Below are 20,377 nucleotides of genomic sequence, written 5' to 3'. Positions count from 1 at the left end.
TGAAATCCCCAAACCTCAGGGATGCTCTACCTGAATCTAGAGAAAAAACTGTAACTGCCACATCAAGACTATCAGTAAGATTCAGCCCCTGTCCATGTTTTTTAATTTCCAGCCCACATGATTTTCACCCAATACCTGGTATGTTTCCACAGGCCTATTTTCCATATTTAAATCCCAGATCTTCACTGACAGATAATCTCTAGTCATCATATATCGACCACTGTGGCTAAATTTGACATCAGATATGGAAGAGATTATTTCAGAGAAAAATGATCTGTTGCTAGGATCTTCTGGTTCTTCAAACACTGTCGGAAAATAAGACAGGCATTTCAACAGGTCAGTTTGTGTCTCTTCGATACAAGATACACCTGAATTACTTTAACATTGTCTCAATAAGCTTTCTACCTTGTGTTACTCTGTGTTATATAAAATAACTTTTAAGAAGAAACATTTGTAATACAGTTGCCAAACCCTCTACTGTTGTAGCAAGCCAAAGTCAGCTTCTTGAAAAATGAATTATTTGGTTATATGTGAAGTCTTGATTCACACCAGATTTCCAGCGTCAAGTACAGACCAAATGGCCTTTAACCACCAGAAGTCTGCAAAAAGCCATCCCTGGTGTCCAAACAGAAGCTGCTACTCATTTTACTCACTACTTTTACTCCAGGAAAACATAAATATAAGATTTATTTAGATTTTAGGCTTTAGATCTACTCAATATACTACAGGAATTCTACACAAATCCACACAAACCATTCAGTGTTTGATACACTCAAACAGCAAATGTCCTCTGGCACAGGGAGACATTAAACTGCAGCACTCACACTTCGAATGTCTGTCACAGAGGGCTGATGCCCTCATATCACATAGGCGAATTGTGCCTTTGCTGCTGCTGTAGACAAACGTGCTGCAGCTGTTGGGGTGGAACTCTGCAGCTGTGATCACCTCTGTCAGCTCCTCCATGTTGGCAGGCTTGATATCTACAATATCTGCAGCAGCCCTTTAAGGAATTGCCTCCAGCGAAATGGGTTTTTCCCAAGGTATTTTTCAGTTTTAGATGCTTTCAGAAATGCTACTTCAGGCTTGTGGGACCCAGGCACAATCCAGGTAAGAGTTAAAATCAAGCCACACAATTTTTCTACAAAGCAAGGTGGTAATATCACATTCTGAATCAGTTTCAGGATAATTCCTACAGCAGCAAAAACCTGCTTCAGTTTTGCTCCACAGTCCAGTAGTAATTAATTCTATACTACAAATTATCTCCCAAGTATTTAATACAGAACTTTAATTTGCTTAAATTCTAATTATACTGCTATGTTATAAAATGCTATTTTGTATTAAAAACTTCACACAGGTGTGGCTGCTCCATCCCTGGAAGTGTCCTAGGCCAGGTTGGAGCAACCTGCTCCTGCCCACCTGGATGAGCTTTAATGTCCCTTCCAAACCAAACCATTCCTTCTGCAGAAGTAAAAGCCCTTACAATTACTAGGGAGAAATAACCAGGATTAATGGAGATGAATTCTCTGTATATATACTAAACACCTCTCATGAAAGGAAATAAAACACAACAGTTTTCCTGTTCCCATCCCACAGAACAATGGCAAAAGGATACTAAAACTTCTGTCAGTGATTTCTAGGTGCCACAGGTTGATCCGCAGGTCGTCTGCAGACAGGTATGTTTCATAGTCACTATTGATGGAGATGGAATTGATGTGGTATGTGTGGGCATTGGCAAATATCCTTCGTGGGCTGGCTTCCACCATGAGGTCCATAGGCCTGAACACTGGCACCTGCAACACACAGAGCAGGGCGAGAGTGAGATCCCAACCTACCACAGACATCAGCACTGCTCAGCACAGTCCTTCAACATCTCAAGCTGGATGAAATATCTTACAAGTCAGTATTTCTGCCAAGGGCCATCACAGGAAAGATTAAGTTAATGATGTGTTGGGGTGGTTCCTCCCAGAGCCATGGGCTGGGAGAGGAGGAATTAGCTGATTGTAAGCTACTCACCCGTAGTGTTGTAACTGTAGTAGGATCCCTATATCGCCCATCCTCCTCCTTTAAATTATAACCCTCGGGTCTTTTGTCCCTTTCACTGATTTTCCATAACTTTATTGTTTTATCTGCAATGAAACAACCACAGGTTAAAATGAGAGCTGTGGAGACACCAGTCATCACAGCTGATGCCTTCAAACAAGACAAGGCCACCCACGTGCACCAAAAAAGACAAAAATGCTGCTTGGGGAAAACAAGACAAGATAAAAAGCATTAAAAAACCTCCTCCATAGTATGTTCTTTTTATACGAGTTAGAGCAAGTTTCAGTCAGGACAGGCACTGCTATGAATGATCAATGTAAGCTCTGACATAGGGACTCTCATGCACACATGAGCTGTACACAGGGGCTGTAAAGCAACTAAATCCCAAATACCCCACTCTATGCTGGGGACACCTGTGCCCAGGGAAACCAGAACCACATCCCCAGATCCTTGCAGTTAAACCCTGCTTGATTCCAGCCTTTTGGAGAGGATTATACCAAATCCTAATAGCAAACCTACATAATAACATGTTATGGTGCAAAATACTTACCATTTGTAGACAATAAAAACTGAGCAGCATTTTTCTGGGGTAACCACCTAATTTTGTTGATCTTCTCTTCAATTTCTAAACTTTTCAAGTAGTCAAACTCTGGTTCATGGCTTTGAAAGGTACTGTAAACATTGTATTCTCCCCTACTGTGAGACTGGGTTTTGTTCTAAAAAGAGAATTAAATGATCAAGACATGTATACAATGTACATTTGGCTACAGCCTGCTTGACTTTCATGATCCTGTCAACCAAATAAGATGAGCATCATCTCTGTGGCTAGAAATTTATTAAAGTTTCTACTATTTTGGCTAAGAAAACATCAGAGAAGAGACAGTTTATGCAGCAGCTTAAGTTTCCAGAAACTCTCCACAGAATGTAACATCTCCAACAAGTTTTCACGTTAATGCTGAGCAGCTGAACAAACTAAAATTTTACCTATTAAAAAAAAAAACAACAAAAACAAACTACAAGTTTTTTCATCTTTAATTTTTCCATCTTTGCTGTTTAAAGGGAATATTTCTTCCCCTGCAACACAGACACACAAATGGCAAATCTACTCTGTGAGTACATTCAGCATTCCAGGCACACTATGGAAATCCTACATGGCACCTCTAAATTTATACGAGCAGCTCCACTATTCTGGTTTATAATCTCCAAGTCCCCTGAGAGCTTCTGAACTGTTTAAGCAGCTTTTTCTTCCTCTTTCTAGAAGGGGAAAAAGCTCATCACTTCTGCTCTGGCATTAGAGTCACCCCTGCAGTTACCTGACCAGGTGTAAAACTGGTTTTACAAAACTGAAAAATTAGCACAATTCCTCTTTCCAAAAGCTGTGTCTTAGGTACCAAAATATTGCACTGCATGGACTGAACCTTGAATTTCATCCACTGGGTGCAGAAAATTGGACCCATTTCTCATGTAGTACTCCCCACGTTCACCTGTAGTGGTTTCAAGCTGAATTTTGTGATTTATTCCTGTCCCACCAACTCCAGAGATTGCACCATCAGATGTCTTTGCTGTGATATGTTCCTGGCTGGGGACTTTGCTCCTTCCTTCTCTGGTGTCTCATGTCCATGGGCTCATTTAATCCCTCAGTAGCTCACCAAAACACATCTGCTACAACCCTTGCTGGCCCACATTTGTCACATTCTTTGCATCATTTTCTCATGCTTCATACCCTGAGAGCTGGCAGGAATTCTTGTACTTTAAAATAAGCTGGGGGCGGGGAAGGGATAACGGAGCAAAATGCTTAGACATCACATTTGGCACCAGAATTCTGTACCACACCTGCCCCTTACACTGCTTTTCCCACCCTGGAGAATGGAAGGGACTTTGTTCTAAGCCTCAGTCAGAACTAACAACTGAAGCTGGGTCACTGCATGGAACAACTTGGAAAGGAAATCTATTGTGCTGTAGGAAATGTCTTAGGAAATCCAGGGAACTGGGAACTTTCCTTCAATTCCAGACTAACCATAACGACTGAGGCTTAAATATTCTATGCGTGTATTCTAGTAAAATTTTACAGGACCAGAATAATACATAAACCCAGTAACATGTGAAATCCATCCTTGGGATAAAATCTAAATTTAAACTCTCAGTCTCACAGTGCTCAAAGGAAAACAAAAAATTCCAAACAAGGAGAGGTGTTGGCCCAAGCGCCTGATGTTAAATTCCAATTTAGGTAATTGCACCCTGCCTACGCAAATTCCTCCTCAGTTTCTGTGAGATGCAGGATTCATTTCCTGCCTGGCACTGAGCTGATGGCCCTGGCTGCCACATTCCAGCCCGGAGGTGGCAGCAGTTTGGCAGTGGGTGAAGCCACACAGGTTTGCACAGCTTTTCCCACAGCCCATGTCAGTGTTTCTCTTCCTGCAGGCGTGGTCTACAAAGCTCACCAGCGCAGTGTGGCAGAAAGGGGCACAGAATTCCAAATAGAGCACTTATATTTTATACACTTTCACATATAAAATCTGCTCTAGACAGTTTGTTGGAACAACCAACTCCCAGTGCATCAAGGAAGTAAGTCCCTAAACACAAATCATTCCCTAAACACAGAGAAGTAAAAAAATGCCAAAAACAATTCTGTGGAATTTCATCTGACAACCCAGATGTTCCTCCTATCCCTGGATCCCAGCTCCTAAGGATGTGAGCTTGGATTATCCTCCAAAAACCAAGAAGTCATCTAAATATAGCTCACCTGAAAGCAGGCAAGGAACTGCTGCAACTTTAACCTACACAAGTGGATTCTTAAAAGCATCAAGCTACAACTCAAGAATTAAAAATAATAAAGAAATAAAAGGAAAACAACAAAAAGCCACAAAATACTCCAACAGCTGGTGCCACACAGCCCCACTAGATGTCCCCACTGACCGAGAGGAGCTGCTGGCACAGGGACGGTGCCTTGCCCACAGACCCGCCCTCTGCTCAGGGAACCAGAAATCCCAAGCTCTGGGAGTTTTAAAATGGAAATTGAAGGAAAAACAACACAAAACTAACAATGGCATCTCTAGGCAGTGAGGTGACATCTCCCTGAAACCTCCTCTCCCTGAAATACATTATAACCACAACAACTTCCAACTTCCAGCCTCAGTTAAAATCAGGCACTGCAGCTCAGCTGCCCAATGACAGAGAGGTAGAACCAAAAGACCAAAAAACAAGGATAAAGGGAGAGAAGATACCTCTGCTATGGGGATTCTGTTGTTTTACTTGATTGACATGGAAAAGGACATCTGAGGTCACAGTCACACACTTACTAAAGGGCAACTTTTAATATCCCCAGTTACACTGAAATCATCATCACAGCCAGAAGAGTCATTGTATAAGAACCAACTTCAGCTCCCTCAAGGGGGTCTTTTGTGTCCTACCCCTTTTTGGTCTTCGCCTTCAACATTCCTTATACCATAACCAAAGAGTGTTTAAAATAACTTCTATCACGAAGTTCATTAAATTTCAGTATTGTAATCACTTATCACACAGGCATGCACTTTGTGTAAGATGTTTTATAAAAACATGCTCCTTGTCTTTAAAAAGGGAATAGAAAGAATAGTGTAATTAGACAGCACTCACCTCCTGCTCCTGTTGAAAGATGACAACTCTCCCTCCCTTGTCTCCTGTTGCTAACAACTCTCCAGAATGGTTAAATTCTACTGTAGAAATTATATCCGCTGCAGAACAACAAAAATAAATCCCCCAGATTAATCATTCTTCTAAATAGCAAGTGGCCAAGAAAGTGGCTATGATTTAAAAAAAACCCCAAACCATTAAAAAAATCATACTTTAGTTAAAGGACATCTATAAAATGCAAGTAGAAGTTTCTTCCAAAAAATAACAGTAGTTTTTAAGCCGTAAATTTGAGAAGCATTTATAGATCACCATGCCAGAGCTACAAGCATGGTGTTGTGCATTACTTTGTTCCTAAAGGTTTAATGTCCTCAGCTTCTTAGAACTGGTTTTTCTACTCTGACTCTAGATAATACAGACTGTACCTTCCTAGAGCAACTGTGTACCTTTATTTTCTCAATTTTTCCTAATGCATGATTTAGATTCAATCATTACCCATATGATCTCAAAGCACCTTTTTTTTTTTAAGGACTCAGTACACATTTGATATCTTAAAGGCAAAAGGTATCAGGGAGAAAAGTTCAGATATCTGTCTTTAAGGAATGCAAGGAATAAACACCTGCAGAGAACCAGGAAAAAAACCTCAACAGTCTCCAAAACACCCGAGTACCTCTTCTGAATGAAGAAGGTTTATGTTATCACAAGTGTTTTTATAGGGAGTGCTAGAATTAAATTGTAAATATACAGTGACAAGAATAGTAACCCCTATTACTATGAACTGAGCTGTTCGTACATCAGAAAGGACAAATTACAACTTAAGCTCAAGCCCACCCATTCACATTTCCAAAGGTACAAATGGTCCTTGGACTCCCAAATAGTTGAATCAGACGCCAAACCATTTTTGAAACACCAAACTGAAACACAACTCTATAAATCTAATTTTCTGACAGAGAAACTACTTGAGAGTTTTACATACACAAGTCTTACATACACATTTCACTTTCATGCCAGTCAGCTGTAGATAAACACTATTTTCTGTGGGATGGTTTCTTTTTTCTCCATTGCATTCATAACATTTTAGACTTAAACAAGATCAATACCTGCTTGACTTAGAGCCAAACACCATCTCCACAGAATTTTCTATTCTTCGGCACAAACTGCCCTAGAGATCGCCCCACCAACCTCCCTGCCACTGTCACTGCTTATACTGGCTGGAATGTCTCCAAACAGAAGTGAGGACAGAAATACAACCGCAGCCTGTACCTCACTGAACCAGGATCCAGATCACACACAAAAAAACTTTCATTCCAGTGCTCATCATTTTTTCATCCCAGAAGGCAGCAGTTACTTAAGCCAGTCATTCTTCTATTTGTGACCAAGATTAAGTGATTTATCTCACATCTGTAAGACTTAAGATGCAAACCACTGAGCTGCAGGTATGGTATTTCACAGGTACCTCTCCCAGGTGAAGGGGGCATAGAGATAAGAAACAATTCATCAATGTGCAGAAAGAGGGAGGTGCAAACCAAGCAGTCCAATTTTGATTTTTTCACACAACGCAAAGCACATGGTTGTACTCCTCCAATAGGAGAAGACCTTACTTAAGAAGTTATCAATTAATTGAAGAAAAACACACTAACATATCTCAGCAGTGAGAAGTACACAGAATAATTACTATTGAGAAAAACAAAGACTTAACACTACAAGCTCTGACAGTCTTGAAACTGGTAAGACAATACAGTGAATTATTAGCAAACTCAAAGTGTCCATATATGTGGAAAGAGAAGAGCAGAGAAAAAAATGGCCTTAGAAGTCTCATATATCCATCTAAGAACAGATGGATAAATTAATCAAAGTACTTATTTCATGAAAGTCACTGGAAAATTTAGAACAGGCAGAAACAGCAGCCAGAAAAACCTTTGTTTAAGGACAAAAATCTCTATTTTCCTAGGTCTGATGATGCTATATATTGTATTTAATAATAATACAAATCTCACATAGCAGAAAGACAACCATTTTTCTTTAGATCCCAGACATTCTTGCCTTTTTTATTTTCAGGAGAATCCAAGCTTTTCCCCAGTGATTTCCAAGCTGATACAGACCCTGCTTTATCACAGACTCAAGTGCACAAACAAACTTTCAGCACCCACATCCCACATCTCCAAGGAGTCCAGCAGGCTCAGGCAGTGGTGACAAGGTACTGAAACCTCTCCAGTGCCTGACTGACACCATGCAGATCATTCCAAGTATTGGATCAGTTTTAAATTAAAACCAAATACATTCCTTAGCAGCAATCGCAATGGAAAAATATGAATTTGTTTTGAAACTCAAGATACATCAATAAATCCAACGTGCCTTCCACAGTGCAATCTTGGACCATTCCCTCTCCAAAGGAAAAAAAAGGTGCTAAAAATGTGACAGAAAAAGTGATTTCTGCTTAAGTAATCCCAAACCAGGGCCAAGATATAGATTTTACAAAGAAATCTGTACTAGAAAGCAAACAAGCAGTTGTACATGCAAACCCAGTAACACCCTGTTTGGAATTCCACATTCCCATACCTTCATCAAAGCAACAGCCAGACATCAAAACACTGGTGCTGAGCTGGGTGGATTTAAAGGTGTTGGAGAAATGACAGAGGGAGCTTTTCAACCTCCCCAGTGCCTGGATTCACTTGTGGATTCTCATCTGTGTTAACATCCTCATTGCCCTAAACATGTACCCATCTTATCCTTCTTTTTTGCAATGATAATTCTAACTCCTTGATGATTTTATCCCTTTAGCACCACAAGAGAGTATCCCCAACCTGTGGTGTTTTCCTTCCTCTCCCTAGGTGTGTGCCTGCAAACACAGAGCTGCTCCTGCTGGCCACACACTGGGGAATGATCCCTTCCCAGTGCCAGGAGCACTTGGAAGGGATATTTAAGGGAGAAGCAGATGCGTAGCGCCCTACTGTCACCACACTGATGGCTGCTGGAAATAGGATGCATCTCAGTGCCCTTTCTCCCAGCACGATGTCAGAGATAAACAACCACTGACCCCTTATCTGATACCCAAACCCCTCCTAGGCCACAGCGTTATCTGCTGTCACACCGTAAACTGGAGATCAGATTTGTTTTCTCTTCCCCTCAAGCATCTCAGGACATCTCTGACACCAAGATGCAGTGTGACATTGCCAGTGCTGAGGGTTTAAAACACTACATGGCAGCATCAATTACAGGAGATGAAGACATGATTGTAACAAAGGCAAAAATCAGGACACAGCAAGGTACACCCTCATTCCTGCAGGGCACCTGCAATACCAGTACCAAGTGAACCAGGTTTCTCCTTCTTGCATAACTTGGGACAAAGAATTCAGAGGTTATTACATCATTTACAAGTATTTCTCTGCACAGATCTATATATATGTCCTTCAGTTCCATTCATTATCGCTTCACAGACACTTATTGTTGTAGAAACACTTCTGAGACTGCTAAATGCGTTCAAGTAATGTTTTTTAGTGACCTGAAAGCAAAGGGGTAGTGGGGTAGGAATCACCTACATAACCTGAAATCTATTTATGAATAAAAATGTTCTACAGCAGCTTGAGCAAAACACTATGGAAACACAGAGCTGCTGCATAGTTTTATCTCCACCTCAGAGACATAAAACTCTATAGTCAAACCAAGCCACTGATCACAAAAATCTCAAAGTAAAGACAGGTTTTGGTCCCTGATCCATCAGCACATGGAGACAGGGCAGAGCCTGCTTCCCCCAGAGCCATCTGAAGCTTCCTACAGCTCTCCCTGATCAGCAGTTACAATCTGGCAAAGCTTTCCTCTCCTTCTGCACATCATCTTTATTTTCACAACTGCTTCAAGATTTTTAAGCTTCAATGAGACATCTTCCCTTTTCAAGTGCTCAAACAAAAATCAAAACCACTAGCAAGATCTGGACACTCGACTGGATTCAAGCAGGACTAAATTCTTCCACAGCAGACACGGAGACAGAAACTGGAGGAGCCAATAAAATAAAATCAAAACATGGTGTTTGACTTTGATAGGGAATAGGAAAAGGATAAAACACATCTCAGAGCTTCTGGTAAAGCTCTGAGGCCACTAGGCCAGTGCACTGGAAAGAGAACCAGTTCAAATTAAAAAAGTAGAATAAAGGAATCCAACAGATCGCAAATGCCTTTTCTCCAGTTAAAAGCGGTGTTTAGAACCAGAAAAACTCAGGGACAAATACTTAAACACACTTTCACACTCTGGGGGCCCTCCACATGTTGCAGTGAATGCAGAACATGTACACTGTCACCATCAAGTTTTCTGAAACTTTAAAGAAAGGATTGTGATGAACTTTTATCGCTGTCCAAATGTCTACGGAAAAAGGGAATAAACCAGCTTCATCAATCCAAACCAGCAAAAGAAAACTGTAATCCGATGACTTCATTCCAGAAGGCCCATCACAAACCTGAAAAGCGATTCTGTATTAACTTTGTTCCAATAACATAATAAAGAGGATTTTATTAGTAGAGAAGAGGCTATCTGTTTTAATGTTCCATGAACTTTATATAAACTCTGCTTAGAAAACATGCTTGGTAGGCAAAACATGTCACCTACTCTGCAGCAGCGAGTCAATCATGGCAGGAACAAAGAGAGTCTTTATTTCACCAGACCCAAAAGGTTTCTGTGCAAGTTTTTGGAATCACATTGATCTGCTGCCTAAGAAGAGAGCAAGTAAATCAGAGTGTTTACACAAGTGGAGCAACCTCTTGATGTTTCCAAGGACTGAACAAAGAACTGTAACATTTAAAAAAGCATTTTAAAATTATTTAGAAAGTATTGTTTATCTACCTTCCCAGTGGCTCAAAATACCATTTCTGGAATTTTCCAAAGGAGCAACTAAAAATAATCTTAAAAAGATTATAAAAATCCATAAAGCAGAGCAGATTATTTACAGTTTGGCAATTCTGTCCTGGCAAGTGAAAACTGAATTTCCTGACCCAATGTGGAGACCACATCCTCAGTTTATCAGCCTGAAAAAGCTATTTTCATCAAACTAAACATCAATCAATCATTCCAAGGATACTTCAGAAACGGTCTCAAAAGAAAAACATTAAGAAACCAGCTTTTAGGATTAGTATTAAAATCCACAGAAGCTCAAACAGTCTCAACCTGAGGAAGCAGCAGAGGAGTGGATAAACATAATGAGAGATAAAGACAGTGAAATATTTGAATTTGATGCACAAATGGTGAATATACCTGAGCCATTCTTCCTAGAGAGACCAAGAGTATCTGTCCAGGAGAACCTGCAGACATTTAAGTGTGTGGAAATCACTTGTGGGTTGTTTGGTCCTTTCCAATCCAGGGTGAGACAAAACCTCCCTGCTTCAAACCACTGAACAGATGCAGCTTCCAGAAACTCCGGCTCAAGTCACAGCTAATGACAGAAATTTATGGCTTTTGATTGGATTTTCTTGTTTCCAATAACGGTTTTGTTTTGGAATTATGTACTTCATCACTGGGAACAAACCCCAATCAAACAATGAAAGACACTGGAGAGAAAACAAAAGCTCTTCCAAGGCTAAAAATATTTTAAGTAGCTCCACAATGTACTGAGTCATCCCACCAACACCCCACTGTTTGTGATTTGGATTTACTCCTTTATCCAGAGTCCTGATATATTGTGTATTCATCTCTGAAGGTAGATAGTGAGGTGTTAATCCCAAAGTGAACGGGAAGGCTGTTTAAACGAGGTTAAAGCAGGGTGACTACAAGTCTGTGTGCAGAGGAGAGCTCCCAACACAGGGCACCACAACTTCACACCCTCGGAAAAGAGTGAGAGCAAAATGCCATGAACTGTTTAGTGCCCGCGGTATAAAACAAAACACCCTCTGCATTCCAGCCTCATCCCTAATTGAAGTCTGTGGAGAGGGGGAAGGGAACACAAGGATTGTATGCTCTAAAGTTACCATGACCAGTTTTACTATTGACTTCATTTCCCTCTTCTTCATTCACTTGCCCGAAGGATTCCCTGCATTCATTCCATCTCCCAGAAGTGACTAGGTAACAAATCCAAAGGCAGCTGGGAGAAGGCATTCTTACTGTTCCATTTACTACTTGAGACTCATTCCAGAAGTCCTTTAAATAGATCTCTTCTCTACTAGAGAGGGCATTAAAAATATATTAATTCCTTAAAATATGGGGACAGGAAGAAATGCACATAGACATAGAAAAGCCAGAAAGGGGTTATTGCCCCTTGTGGCAAAAATCCTCCCTCTGTGCCATGCATCTCTGCCAAAGCCAGCTGGTTCCTTGTTCTCTCCCAAGTACCAGCTCTGGAATTTTGCAGCACAAAGCTGCCCTCCTTCCCAGGGAGGGAAATTTGTCTGATGGCCAACTCGCTCCTCAGTGCTGTTGGCCCTGCCGGGGCAGACACAAACACACAGGAGCCCAGGGTGCAGCTCCAGCAGACAGTAATTAGGCTGGGTTTGCTGGGTTTTGCTTTGCAAATCTGGGAGCTGTACAGAGAGGAGGAAGATTTACAAAGTGCTCCTTGCCCTGCACATTCACTCCAAGTGAGTGAACTCACTTGAACAGCCCCGAGAGGCTGACAATTAAAAACATGACCATGACAAAGTCATCACTTTCCTGCTGATGTTGAAAGCATTTAGTGCTGTTTGGTGAAAAAGCACTTCAGTGCTGAGACTCACCCAGCCCTATTTACATCCCTACCCACATGCAGCATACACAAGATACCAGTGGCCAAACAGGGAATACACATAGTATTCCACAGCATAAATTACTCACCTAAGTAAAATAATCAAATATAAACCTTGTCAAGCAGGCCAAAGCCACCATAAATTCACTCTAATTGCCTGGACTCCTCTATATTTCCTTTTCTTTTATTCACCATTTCTTTTCCCTTTCCTTCTCCAACTTTGCCTATCCTTTGAGGAAAGATATGCTAGGGAAGTTCTAGTTCAACAATGAGCTCAACTTTGGATTAGAAAGCCATTATTATTACCCATTATTGTTACTACTACACGTTTAATTTTTAACTTTTTATTTAGCTCCCTAAAATAAAAGTTCGATACTGCTTAATTAAGCTTTTCCTGTTACTTCCTATGCAACATTAGCATGCCCCATGCCTGCCCTGCTCACAGTGGGCTCCCAGGTAAGCAGGACTCTACTCTTGCATGGCAAAGCACAGCTCTGTGTGCCACATCCTCCTGAGATCACTCTTTGTGCTGTCAAATCCATGTACCAGCAATGACATCAAGAGCACTCTGTTACCACCAGTCTTCAGAAGCAGGAGCTGGAATTAGCCACTTTTTTTTTAATGGGAGGTAGAACTGGAGGCAAGGGAAAGAATCAGTACTCCAAGACTCCACAGGATTCGTGTGTATTAGGACAGCATAGAAGTTAGAGCTGCATTTGTAACACTTGGATAGTCTAGAGATAATGCAACTTAATACTCAAGTACAAAACAATGTTATTTTGGTGGTTTTGGAAATTCATGCAAATAACTTTTGTTAAGCCTCATGGCTTCCTAGAAAACACAACAGCAAACTTCCATCCCCTCCCACAGCAGGAACAGCGGCACCAGCCCTAATCTTGTTGCCCTAAGTTTTATGCAAGGCCAGTAATGCTCCTAAATAGCTTTATTGGGCTCAGCACTCAGAGCAGAACAACTCCAAATCCATCTGTCCCATGCACCAGAAGCTGTTCCTCCTTGCAAAGCCAAAGTGAGAGGATGGCATTGGAACTGCAGAGAACAGGATTATCACAGAAGCGACTCAAAAGCTTCTACAAGTTGGGATAGGAACAAATATGTACTTTAAGTGTTTTACAAGATAAGAGTAAAGCAAAGAACAGAATCACCATCTGCTAATCTCTCATCTAGAACAGCAGCTTCTTATGCATCCAGAAATCTTTATGGGATCTCACGTTAACTGTGGCATCAAAATAACATCCTCATTTAAACAGAATTCAGAGAAAGCACAATCTATGGTCAACATTACAATCCAGGTCAGATAGGCAGCAGCACACTGAATGTTTTAACTCTTGTGGTTGGCACACACTTGTGCCTCACCTGGGCAACTGCTTCATCATCTCCACACAGGACAAGTTTCCACCACTAAATTTACCATTATTTTCCCCCGCAGTCCATTCTTGGGCCAAGGCAAGAGACCAACAAAGAATTGTGCAAACCCAGCAACTCTCAGAAGGAGCAGAAATCCCTACAGGGAACACTTACAATCCTCTTCAACAGACACTGCCACCACCTCGAACTTCTGTGAACAATGGTAACACATTTCATTTCTGTTAAACAATTTGAGTTCCGCTAAGCTAACAGAGTTCACTGAGACTAAGCTGAAGGCATCAGATGGGCAAATTTGCAGTGGGGGAAAGCAAGGAACACACTCAGGAGCGACCATATCTTTAGCTAGCAGAACTGGATTTACAAAGGCCATCAAGCCCACACCCAAAATGCCAATTAACTGCATTTCTCTATGCAGTCTCCACGAGCTTCCATCTACAACAAGGCCAAAATCTAGCTTTGCTAGAACAGAAAGAAAACTTATTTAAAGCTCAGACTCCTGGCTTCCTGTCTCCATCTATAGTAGGAAACTCAAGTCTCCAGTACACAGGACTCGAAGACACCTGTGGTGGCAGGGAAAAAAACAGAGATGACAAACAGCAGCACGTCAAAGCACTCTGAAAACAGATGTGTCAGATACTGATGTGTCCCTGCTTCCTACCACTGAAAATGACATAAAATTGCTCTGAAATTTTATCTTTGTGAAAAGAAAGCATTCACACTGAAAAATAATACCATGAGCTTTAGGAAGGAACTTTTACACCTTAAATTGATTTAGAACTGTGATCCACTGGGCAATACCTGTACCATGGTCACTGTAACCACCGGCTGTAGGTTTTATTTCTGCTCACCAAGTCTGGCACTGCACTCTGTAACTCCTTTCAAGCCAACTTTACTACAAACCTACAGAAGAAAGAAACCCCATGGGGTTAGGATTTCTTAGCAGGAAACAGTCCTGAACTGGCCCCTTGAAACCCTTTCATCTGATGAGAGAGTTTAATAGTTTTGGGGTTTTTAACCCCAAATAAGTTTTTATTAGTAAGTGTTTCAAAAATTACTGTGAAAAATCCTCTCCTGTTACAAAAACAGCAGATAGAAGAATGTTCTCTCTATACAAACAAAGGCAAAACTGTTTGGTTTCTGGATAGAAACCATTAACCCTCATCATGCTGATTAATTGCTTTCTATTTTTAAACATTAAGACATGACTGCAGTTCCCTTCAGAACACATGCAAGGAGATCAACAGGAAAATTCCCTCCTTCCACCAAGAATAAGAATATCAGTTAAATGAATTTAATTCAAAAGATGCTACAAACCAGAGTTCCCAGTACATGCATTGCCCATTGGCTGGACATGATCTAGTTGAGAGAACAGAAGAAGGCACAAGCAGCCTGATCACATGCAGAGAAGCAGGAAAACAAATACATTTACAACAGACCACACAAATAAACACCCCAAAAAACTCCTGCTAACTGGGCTGCCCACACTCAGGCACTCCATATTTAACAGGTAAAGGTTAATCTGGGTCCAGCAGTAGTTGATGCGATGTGAAAAATGTAACACCCTGGCATCAGCAAAACAGGAGTCATGGCCCTCGCTGCAAGGGCTTGGGAGCTGCCTCCAGCTCTGAGGATGTATTTTGCAGGTACACCCAAGGCAATCTACCCTACAGTCCTTCCCATCCTGGAATTGAAGGGGTGTGTGTCTGAAGTTTCTTCCAGAGCTCCACAACTCTGGGAGATTGCTGCTGTCCCAGTAACTCCATGTGAACACTACTGCAAAGTGGGGACCTTACCAGTTCAAGACAGAGCCATTTTTCAACTCAACATCAGCTACATCAGCTTGAAAATACTTCAGACTCAATAATAAGGGATTGTTTAATACCTGACAAGAATTCCCTGTAGGCTCTAAAGGCATCTTCTGCCCGGAAACCACACAGAGCAGTTACAGCATTCTGTGAAAGGCAGCTCAACCTCAAGAGGAGCTGAGGCATCACTCCATCATTTCACTTTATCCTAGTAGTTTCTGGTCTTTGCAAGAGGCCTCCAAGTTTTCATTCCAGGAATAAATGTGATTAGGAAAGCAATAACTAAGTCAATTACCCCTTTTTAATCTTCATTACACAGGTATTGAGTTTTTCCCCCAAAGAATATCCTAAATAATGTATTCAAACAGGGGACTCCACCTTATGTTACTAGCACTGCAAACATATTTAGGAAGGTAACAGAAATACACATTCACAGGGAACATTTTGCTGGGGACAAAGAGCAAGTGATGAGCACTTAGTTCACATGTCTTAATAAACACACTTCCCAAACTCAAATATTCCTTCAAATCCTTCAAATATGACAGGAAGCGCCTATTTGCTTTTCCTATTCATACTAATTCAGGTCTATTGTTGGCTGAAACAAAGGTCTTTCAACCTTCATAAACTGTTCCCAGGACATTTGACACCAGATTATTAATATCATAAACAGGAGAGGCCGGAGTGGCAGAAATCCAGCCCCACTCCTGGTACCCAGCCGAAATCACCTCAGAAAGGAGGGTAAGTGTTTCACAGTTTGTGGAACTACAACATTTATCCAGGACCAGGAATGAGCAGTTGAAGGTCACAGCATCTCCTTGAGCCTTTTCCTTGCAGCTACTTCAATATTACAAAATAATAATAATTTTATTTTAAAAGGGCTCAATCTGTCCACAAGCTATCCTCCTTCCAAGCAGAATTATTCTGCTTTTAAACAAAAAAGAAATCAGCAGTAAATTCAGCATTTCAGCATTTTTAAATACCAGGCACCTGTTTGATGGAAAAGCTACTCTGGGGTTCAGTTTCCCAACATCACAAAATTCAGCTGCTGAGAGCTTCCAGCTCCTGAAGCTTAAATCTATTTTCAGGCGGGGAAGAGGAAAAGAAGAGTGGCCCTCCTACTGAGGATGTGTCACACTCACTGTTGCATCAATCCCCTTTCAATTACAGTGAAAACTCCTCTTCACTCACAGTCTAGGATTACCAAAAAAAGCCTGGGAACAGTAGTTATCCAGAGGTTAGATAACACCACAATCGAAGGCTATGCACCCCTAAGCACTCCATGAGAAACGCTGAGTTTGATAGGAAATAGGGAAAAAAAAACCAACCAGACACACAAAATTTAAAAAATATCCTACCTAAGCAACATGTGTTAAATGCATTATAATTCCTAAGTCACTTTGTTTCAAAACATCATCTGCCGCAAAATCCATCTGACATCCTGGGTACCTGGCCTAGGTTTGCTTGTGCCCTGCCGCTATCATAGGCCACGTCAATTACACTTAATCTGGAGATACTGTGTTCCTGTTTCGATGCAAAGCAGCCCAGAACCTCATGCTTCCATCAAGTGCCACAGAATTATGGGAACCAATGAAGTTTTTAACAACCCACAAGAGTCAAAACCAAACCTTCCTTAAATGTACTGAAAAAATGGGCATGCACGTGTTCTTTGGTGCTGCAGCAATAAAACTCTACCTAAAAGCAAATTTCTTTTATCCCCAAGTGAAATATTTGCTAAAAGGCAAGAATACGAAATCTATGGTTTGTTTGAAGGGAGACTGGCAGTGTCAGGGTACTCTGCTTCTACAGTTTTGAATACAGATAAAACATTAGGGATTACTGCAACACAGAGATAATTTGGCTAAATTACACAAGAAAGAGCTTCCTTTCTTTGGAATTTTCTTGTTTCAACCACGCCTTATCCCTTTAAACAAAGTAGCTGCACTAAGTGCTACACACAATCCACACTAGTTCTAGTTCTTTCAGAAACACTTGCAGTTACCAAAACCTACACTGATTTCTGAGGCAAAGATCACAGAATGGTTTAGTTATATTTGTATTGTGTGGAATTTAGTTTCGGAATTGCTCATCATTTCTGTCCTTCGTACAACTGCATACAGATCATACATATCTAATTACAGAGGAACAAAATTAACTCCAGCAGGAACCAACTTCATGCCCACAATTGCCTAATCTGAGATCCCCTCAGGTGCCTGAACATTCTATCATATCACTCACAAAACTGGGACTTGTTGAGCAATAGAAGGAAAGCTGAGACAAAAAAAACCTTACAAATAACAGATTTGATTATTTATCTTTTAACACAGCATTTGCCTGGTTTTAATACTCTGGTGCATGACTTGTTCCAACATCTTTTCTGCCTGCAGAGCTTTAACTTACAACCTATCATTAATAAAGTTGCAGCAAAACTGTGTATCAATTTCCAAGAGGGTAACAACTGAATTTTAGCACTGCTGAAGACAAAAATTCATGTTTACTGATTTTCCAGAATAAACTTCATGCTGAAACAAAGAAATTAAATGTCTATTTATGACATTTGTGAGCTGTAGAAAACACCCCTCCTACAGATCTGGAGATAAAGTGCATCCTAGGAATCTATAAGGATTCAGGACACCCCAGCTCCATCTCATGCCACCACTCCCTGGAAAACCTGTATGCACAGAGCTAAGTCACAGTTCATTCTCTCAAAGCTCCTCAGGGTTTATCCATAATGCTCACACAAGCGCTCCATAATTCTCCTAAGACATGCTTTGAAATGTAAGTTATACAGAGTATAAGGATTCCCCAAAATGCATTAGAAGTATTTGACTGAGTCTTATTGAAGCTTTAAAGCTTTATTTCTTCTCTCTGTGATAAATATGTTGGCAATGTATGTGTTTTGCAAACCCAGGCTAATTACCCCTTGATAGCAGAAGGGCTTTGCTGGAGTGCAGAGCTGCTTTATTTAGAGAAACTTCCCAGTTTCTCAGGGAGCTACTCTCAATGCGCCTCCAAAGAATGAAAAAGAATATTCATGAAATAGAAAAATGTGAACAAGCTCAGAAATACCACCTAGGCCTTCAAGAAGAAAAGGGGGTCAGCAGTTCAGCTGTTCTTCCTACCAACAAAGATGGAGAGGGACGATGTACAAGGGCCTGGAGAGACAGGACAAGAGGGAATAGGTTCAAACTGAAAGAGAGTAGGTCAAGATGGGATATTGGGAAGAAATTCCTCCCTGTGAGGGTGGTGAGGGGCTGAGATTGAATTCCCAAGGAAGCTGTGGCTGCCCCAGACCTAGAAATGTCCAAGGCCAGGTTGGACAGGGCTTGGAGCACCCCGGGATAGTGGAAGATGTCCCTGCCAATGGCAGGGGGGGGCGTTGCATGGGGTTTAAGATCCCTTGCAATCCAAACCATTCCAGGATTCTGTGACTCCAAGCTATCCCCAGTTATCAGCACAAAGTCAGTGCCTCAGAGCTCCATCACAGCTGATTTCCATTGCAGCCTTGTGTGCACCCCACACCCACAGTGCAGGTGCTCCTTCAGCAGAGGTGACTTCAGACATACCCAAGGCTCCGGATAGTGAAGATATCAGAGGTCCTTTTGAGACTGCTCAGTGGCCACACCTAAAGGTTTTAAATAAACATCCAAGAGGAGCAGTAGGTACAGCTGAGAGATCTGCACTGAGACAATGTCCTAAGGATCTACTGTGGAGCTGTTCTCAGTGATCCCATCCTTGCTCTGACACCTGATAAACACATTTGCTATGGTAACCAGGGGTTAAGAACACTCCAGAGTCCCCACTCTGAGTAGGGATTTCTCAAATGCCAAAGTTATTTTTATGCTCTTTGATTGCTTTTAAAAGGGGATTTATTCTATCTTAGAAAAAAAGTTTACGAGCAACAGGATCAGCAGAGAATCTGCCCTGTGACCCAGGCAAAACACAGAAGTATTTATTCACCTCTTTTCTATTTCACAGGATGTTTACAAGTTCCTCCTCAAGACTACAAACTACTCAAGCTTACACCAATTATAACTGAATATTCTATAAAATATTACTGTATTACTTATTCAGGTGGGTGTTTACCTACACAGCACTGGAAAATACAGCCCATTTCCCAGTGCAGATATTAATTCATATAACAAACATCCAATCAGCACAAATTTTGATGTCTGTTCATGGAAAGAATAAATAATTTTAATTTCAAGTTGTATTTACTTGAACCCTAACCTAATGCTTAGTTATTACCTAATAGCGTTTATTTTAAAAAATCCAGAAAGAGAATTTACTTGCTTCTCCTCATATTTATTATTATCCTTTTTTCCCCTATGCTCAAGACAGGTGATTCGTGAGTCCTTGGATCTAATTTGATTGGTAATTATTTACTTTTTAATTCCGGCTGACAGCTTCTACATAACCCTATAGAAAAATTCCTCACATCCACGATACTATCTACCCAGAAGTACACACTAATAACAGGCTAAAACAGTCCCTCAGCAGACCTTACTTCAGATCTTTTCAGGGTTTGTGTTCCCAAGTAGTACAGAGCTATTTATGGAAAAATCTCTGCTGGAATCACAGCCAGAATTTCAATAGGCTGCACAGCACAGTGCAGCCAGGAGCTGCTGGTCTGTTTGCAAATAACAATATATTTGGAAATAACATACTGGGCCATTGTTCTGCACATAGAGAAAAGAAGCCTTCAGGCAATGCCTTTCTTGTCACTGAGAAAGCTACAGACAGAGCTCTGCAATAGCTTCATTTTCTCTTTTTGCTGAAGCCAATCCAGAACACACACCGCAGGTTAAAATTTAGTATTATTACAGAAAAAACCAATACTTTA

At 41.0% G+C, this 20,377-nt stretch overlaps 1 protein-coding gene across 1 annotated transcript in view; it reads right to left on the bottom strand.

Annotated features, from left to right (window-relative positions):
• PPP2R2A (protein phosphatase 2 regulatory subunit Balpha) overlaps positions 1 to 20,377 on the bottom strand; it is a 34,387-nt gene that overhangs the window by 2,365 nt on the left and 11,645 nt on the right. The window contains exons 3-8 of the mRNA XM_005428949.3: positions 5,653 to 5,750; positions 2,591 to 2,756; positions 2,014 to 2,126; positions 1,613 to 1,790; positions 825 to 989; positions 136 to 305 (exon numbers count right to left, since the gene is read on the bottom strand). Coding sequence (XP_005429006.2) covers positions 136 to 305; positions 825 to 989; positions 1,613 to 1,790; positions 2,014 to 2,126; positions 2,591 to 2,756; positions 5,653 to 5,750 — 890 coding nt within the window. The remainder of the gene's footprint in view (positions 1 to 135; positions 306 to 824; positions 990 to 1,612; positions 1,791 to 2,013; positions 2,127 to 2,590; positions 2,757 to 5,652; positions 5,751 to 20,377) is intronic.

Source organism: Geospiza fortis, unplaced genomic scaffold (genome assembly GCF_000277835.1).
Source record: "Geospiza fortis unplaced genomic scaffold, GeoFor_1.0 scaffold176, whole genome shotgun sequence".
Lineage (NCBI taxonomy): Eukaryota > Metazoa > Chordata > Aves > Passeriformes > Thraupidae > Geospiza > Geospiza fortis.
The sequence above is the reverse complement of the archived record's forward strand: the minus strand, read 5'-3'. Positions and strand labels throughout refer to the sequence as shown.